Consider the following 6367-nt stretch of genomic DNA (forward strand, 5'->3'; position numbering starts at 1 on the left):
TGGGGAGGAGGGTGGAGAGAATGGTGCGGCAATGAAGGAGTGAAAGCCCAGAATCCCTGGGAATGTTCATTGAAACTAATAAAATTTAATAATAATAATAAAAAAAAACCACCCAAAGCTGTTGCATCAGTTCTGATTCATAGCAATCCTCCACTGGATTTCTAAGGCTGTAAAAGTGTACGGGGGAAGACTGTCCATTTTTTTCCTCCCAAAAAAGCAAGTGATGGATTTGAAGTTCTAATCTTTTGGTTAGCATTTATGATGTTACATGCCATCAGGGCTCCTGAAGGGTCAAAGGAAACTCCTTGAGATCCTTTTCCTTGATTATCAATTAAATATCGACATTGTTTCAAATGTCCGCAACTCTTTAAGCAACTGATAGGTTAAAAAGTCTTCTCATTCATTAATTCATTGCCTTCGAGTAGAACAACTTACAGCTGATGCTCCCATTGAGACTATAAATAGCATGAGACTCGAAGACTGTCCATCTTTATCCTGAGGAGCCTCTGGTGGATTTTAAATACTAGAGAAATGCGACTTTTGAGTTTGTAGCACAACTTAACTAAGTTAAAAGTTCAGTACTGTTTTATGGCATTTTTTTAAACCTTCATAGTTATACATTGTACAACATAGGTGTATTTTCCCCCAATAACTTTTTAAAAAATTTTATTTTATATTGGTTTGCTTACAAAGTTCATATACATTGTTTCACACTACCGTTCATTCACATTGTTTAATGTTTTCTAAAATTCATCATCATTGAATTATGCCCATCCAGACTATTTTTCTTGTACATTATACAAGACCAATATTGTCCAACCAGCATTGAAATCTAAACTTTGTCCAGAAAAAAAAGAAAAGGTATGTAAAGTGTGGAATGAAAAACTTATTTTCTCTAGTAAACTTCCATCCAAACCACAATAAAAAGTTAAAAATAAAATTTCTAGGAAAAAAATATCTACAAAATTGTATTTTTTACACTTTTGTAAGTATAAATGTCATTATTACAGAGCAACTGAGCAAGATTTTTTTTTTTATCCGAAGAGACAAAATAAAAAGGGAAATCCTACTATGTTTCACTAATGACTCTTGAGTGAGCTCTGGTGGCCTGGTTGTAGGAAGCTGCAATCTCAAAGGCAGGCAGTTCGAATCCAGGAGGTGCTCCATGGGAGAAGGATGAGCAGTATCTTCCTGTGTGGTTGACTAGCTCTGAAACCCCATTCAAGGGTCAGTTCCAACTCAATGGCATGCAACAACAACAACAATTCTTGGGCAAATTAAAATAAAGATGTTACAAATTAACCATTGAAAGGTTTTACTGACTCCTTCTGTGTCCTATTCCTCCTTTTCTGGGTTGTAGCTGCTGTTCTACAAACCACCAAGCTGGCTGGGATGTCCTTAGATAACTTAATCAGCCTCTATCTGCCATCAGTAGTTCTCTGTACTTGCTCAACCAGAAATGGCACCAGGGACAGAAGGAAGCGTGATTAATAAAGAGGAAGAATAAACTAATTACTAGTTACCAGAACAACAAACAACAGTTTAAGGTTCCAGTCATTGGAAAATGACATCATGCTGAGAGAAGTGGAAGGTTGGAGAAGAAAAGATCCTCAATAAGAAGGATTGATATGGTGACTGTAACAATGGGCTCGAGGGTGTCTCGGATTGTGGAGATGGCATAGGATAGGGCAAGGGTTAGATCTGTTGTTCACAGAACTGCTGTGAATCATAGAAAGAGCTCTGTTGGCCTAGTGGATAGAAAGTGATGCTACCAAGCCAAAGGTAGGTGATTTTAATCTGCAGCCCTCAGGCCTGGTTTTAATTGGTTTTGGTCAAACATTCTTCTAAGTGGTATAGCCCTGGTCTGTCCATTTGCTGTACAGCAGTAACTCATGGTTACTGTGATAATAAACACTGTGACACTGATGTGTCATATGCGATAAAGGTTACCCATGGTAGACAGTGTTTGGTGGAGCTCCCCAATTAAAACAGGAGTGACATCCACTTCTGAAATAGCTTGCCTCCAGAAACTCTATGAACTTGGAGAAACAATGAAGTGTTCAGGTCTTTCATTCATAGGGTTGCTATGAGTTATCTACGACTTGATGGCCCTTAACAACAACAGTTACTAGAAAGGCACAAGTTAAAGAACTGGGATCAGAGTATGCCTTGGCTCTTTTTCAACATAAGAGCAGAGTTGAAATTCAGAGTATACTTCCAAGAAACTAGAACATGACTGTATATTCCCCAAAACTTGGTGCCATTAAATTTATTCCAATTCACAGTGACCTTCTCTCACGTTTCTAAGGCTAAATATTAAAAGGAGGACTGCACATCTTTCTCTTGTGGAGGTGCTGGTGAATCCTAACTGCTGAAGTCTCATAGCCTTTTGGATAGCAGCACAACAAAGCTCCTTGATTGTAAATGAAACATTTCTATTCTCATTCTGGGTTGAGCTCCAATGGCCTAGCAGTAAGGAGATACAGTGCTAATCCAAAGGCATGAAGTTTAAACCTAACAGCTGTTTCTTGGGTAAAAAATGGGTAACCTCCTCCTGTGTACAATTTACTGCCTCTGAAAACCCACTGGAGGATCAGTTACATGTCAGTTGAAACTTGATGGTACGTAACAGCAACTGCATTGCCCTTTAAATTGTTCATGTGAAATATTAATTAGAAAGCCAATCTGAAAATAAGTAATATGTCCCACCTTCCCAGGGAGGCTTTTGAATAGGTTCTGTGTAACCTGCAGTGGTTTTAAAACATGTAACACAGTGTAACACAAAAGAGTCTCACACTCGCCTATAAGCTGTCACAGTCAATACTGCAGGCATGGAGCTGAATGGGACCAACTTTGCATCATTGTTCTGGAAAGCTGGGAAATACCATTTCATTTTTCAAAGATTTTAGTGGAAACTAATTAATTCCAGAATCCAGTTTCACTCTCATTATTTGTTTTGTGCTTTGTCAAACAAATTACTGTCTACTGTTCTGACAAATCATCAACTGTGACTAAGTTACAAACAACTCCCCAGCCAAGGCCTGACAAACAAGTTTTCAAGGTTCCTTATAATTGCAGGTCTGGTTAGCCTGCCATGTAACTTCAATGAAAAGGACATATTTTTATGTTCTTAGATTTATATTAAAATATATCATATCATTGAATATATTTTCTTATATTTTCAAGAACGTTATGATGATAGCAAAACTGAAAAGCATAGAACATTCATGAGAAAAGGTTCCCTTCCTCAAGCAGCCACAATCTAGCCAACAGACATGAATATGACACATGAGTTAATAGTAAATACACCAAGTTATACCACAATTGCTTAAAGATATTTCGAGATTAAAAGAAATACTAAAAATTCATAAAGAGATGGATTAGAAGGTTGTTCATTGAAATGAAAAATAAACAACCTAAATTAAAAAAAAAAAAAGTTTCCTAGAAAAGATGAGCGTTTAACGTGGACATGACAGGCAGAGAAAATCTCATGGTCAAAAGTTTAAAATAAGGTGCATGAAGTGGGGTGGAAGTGAAGAGGAGGTGGTAGTTGAAAAATAAAACAGAGTTTTTGATTTCTAGAGAACAATAAATGCAGAAGCAGTACTGATACCTAAGAGAGATTAGGTATCTATAGGTTTTTGAAATAGGAAGAGACAGTAGTCTTCTTTTGGCTCTAGAGCAGAGCTGGCCTGAGGTAAAGAGCCTTCTTGAATGCTGGCTTTGTTCCTGGAGGCTGCCCAGCCCCGCAGGAGATGAGACCCAGATGTCAGCCTAGAATGACAGAAGAAGCCAAGTTTCACTCCATGACGGAACCAGTCTTAACAACCAGCTCATGATCTTGCTTCATGGGAATGGAATAGGAGTGCTAGAAATCAAGACAATGAAAAATAGAATTCCCCAAGCACTCAAGAGAGCTCTAGTAAGTTAGTGTTAAGAAATTGTGCTGCCAATCCAAAAACATATGATTTGAATCCACCAGCTTCGAGAGAGAAAGATGGGCAATCTCCTCCCATGTTAACAGCCTCAAGTCAAAACCAGAGGGTCCGTTATAAAGCAGTTTTGACTCAACAGCATGTAATAACAACACAAAACCACCTACACATCTAGAAAGAGACAACTGCATGATCAAAGTGGGCTGGTATCTTGAAACCTAGAAAAAAAAACCTTGGAACCTAGAAAAGGAGATGGTTTCTTCACTCATAGGTCCAGTAGCAAAAGCTCCTCTGATGGTAACATGGAAAGCTGGTTATAGTAGAAATTGAGACCTCGCTTTTATTACATTTTAGAAATATGGGGTACCTGCTACATCTGTACTATCCAATATGATAGCCATTAGCCACATTTGACTATTTAAAGTTTATGTAGCTCAATGCACATTTCAAGGGCTCAATAGCTGCCCATAGCCAGAGGTTACCATACTGCCAATATACAAGATTTCTAACAGTGCTTAAATCTAAAAGGTTGGTTACTTGAATGCTTGGGAATTGGTATTGATAAGGCATTTGTCATATGATATCAGATACCTTAGAAAGTGAAACTATATAGTCCCTTGCTATTCTTGCACATCCCTCAAGTTGTAGCTGGATTTTCTACTATGTGCTGGTCTTTGAGTTCAAATAGTGATTTATTCTATTTACTGTATTATAATTGCAGTCTCTGCTAAGAGGACTAAGCCTCACATACAGAATCTATCCTTTGTTCATTATTTGTTACGTAAAAAGGAGTAGGAGAAAGGGAAGACAAATTACAACAACAGCAACAATTATTGAGCTCATATTATTTCCCAGGCAGCTTAAATACATGATTTATTTTGGCAGCATTATTTTTTCCCCATTTTGCAAGTGAAGTTGTGATTTAGTTGTGGTTTAATAAATTGTCCAATGTTATACAAGTGATAAGCAGCAAAGCTAAAAATGTGTGTCACTCACACTCTTTTCTATTGTTCCCAGGACCCTTATTAAGCTCAATAAAAATGTGTTGTCATTGAGTTAGAACCGACTCATAGCTGAGCCTTCAGCAGATTTTCAGAGGCTGTAAATTATACAGAAGGAGATTGCCCATCTTTCTTCTGCAGAGTGGCCAGTGGATTTGAACTTCCCACCTTTGTGCTAAAACATGTATCAATACAATATTTCTTTTAGAGTAAATGTAAAATTAATTACATAGCCAAATTTAACAGGATACTAACTTGTGAGGATTCTATGATTGAATTTAGAGTTTACATGGACTCAAGGGAAATGTGGAGATGACCACTCAGGAAGAGGAAATAGCAAATGTAAAGGGCTGAGGGCACAAAAGCATTCACAGAAGGGATACACAAAGGTTAGAGGCACAGCAGAGGCACTTCTGAGTGATCCCAACCGTTGTTTGGGGTTTCCCCCCCCTACTAGTTTATTTACAAAATTCAAATACATTGTTTTCAAGAAAAATTCTTTCCTTTTCCCTCACCCCTCCAGTCATCAACTTGTACAACCCCATGATTAATCCCTCTCTTTCCCTGCACATCCTCATCCCTCTGCTTCCACCCTCTCCCACCTCTCTTGGATCTTTATGTTCATTCTACAATGATGGTTTTATACAATATCTATCTTTGTGAGACAAAGTGTGTTGAGTGACCCCAACTTTTAACAAGCATCTATTCTTTGTTCTGGGGATTTCAGTGTTCACAGAAAATTCTCCACTGTGTTAAAACTGCCTTCTGAGAGGCTAAGGAATGACATCTTATTTGAATTTTTAGTCCAACACTTACCAGGAGATAAAGGAAAAATTCAATCCCATGACGACAAGACTGACTGCATAATGCCAACAAAAGCATATGGTGAGGAAAAGAAGGTTGTCATGGTCCGTTGGCTCCCATACAAGACCTCCATAGGGGGAATACAGTATGAAACCAATCTGTAATTTATTTTTAAAAGCACACATTAGAATAATCACATTTCCAAAGATGATTCAAGTCAAAATGCTAGATTCCTAGGAGAAATAGCATGATACATTTCCATTATCTAAGTGGCCATAGATAAAACACCAAGTCGTGCTTACCGTTTTAGTGTAGACAATTTATAACAGGTCACGTTTTACAACAACAACAAAAAGTAAATTTAAAGGACCATTAAAGATTAATGTTTAAAGCATGGATAATGCTTACTTTAGGGACAGATTTTCAGAGACTGTCCTGAGTTTCTAAGAAGCATAGTTTCATGTCATTATTTCAAAATTAGACCTTAAAATAATTATAAAATAAGCAAATATCTATACTTAACATTATAATCAAAGTAAAAGATTGCCACTCCTCCCTTTAGATTAGGAATTTTTAAAAGGCCTTTCACAACTTCTATTCAAAATTGCACTGGATGATCTAGCTAGA

At 37.4% G+C, this 6367-nt stretch overlaps 1 protein-coding gene across 1 annotated transcript in view; it reads right to left on the reverse strand.

Moving 5' to 3' along the window:
• Positions 1-6367, reverse strand: part of TMEM45A (transmembrane protein 45A) — a 25979-nt gene that overhangs the window by 6629 nt on the left and 12983 nt on the right. Inside the window, exon 4 of the mRNA XM_006890017.1 lies at positions 5753-5898. Coding sequence (XP_006890079.1) covers positions 5753-5898 — 146 coding nt within the window. The remainder of the gene's footprint in view (positions 1-5752; positions 5899-6367) is intronic.

Source organism: Elephantulus edwardii, unplaced genomic scaffold (assembly GCF_000299155.1).
Source record: "Elephantulus edwardii isolate Elephantulus edwardi_28Jun2011 unplaced genomic scaffold, EleEdw1.0 scaffold00085, whole genome shotgun sequence".
In the NCBI taxonomy this organism is placed as follows: domain Eukaryota; kingdom Metazoa; phylum Chordata; class Mammalia; order Macroscelidea; family Macroscelididae; genus Elephantulus; species Elephantulus edwardii.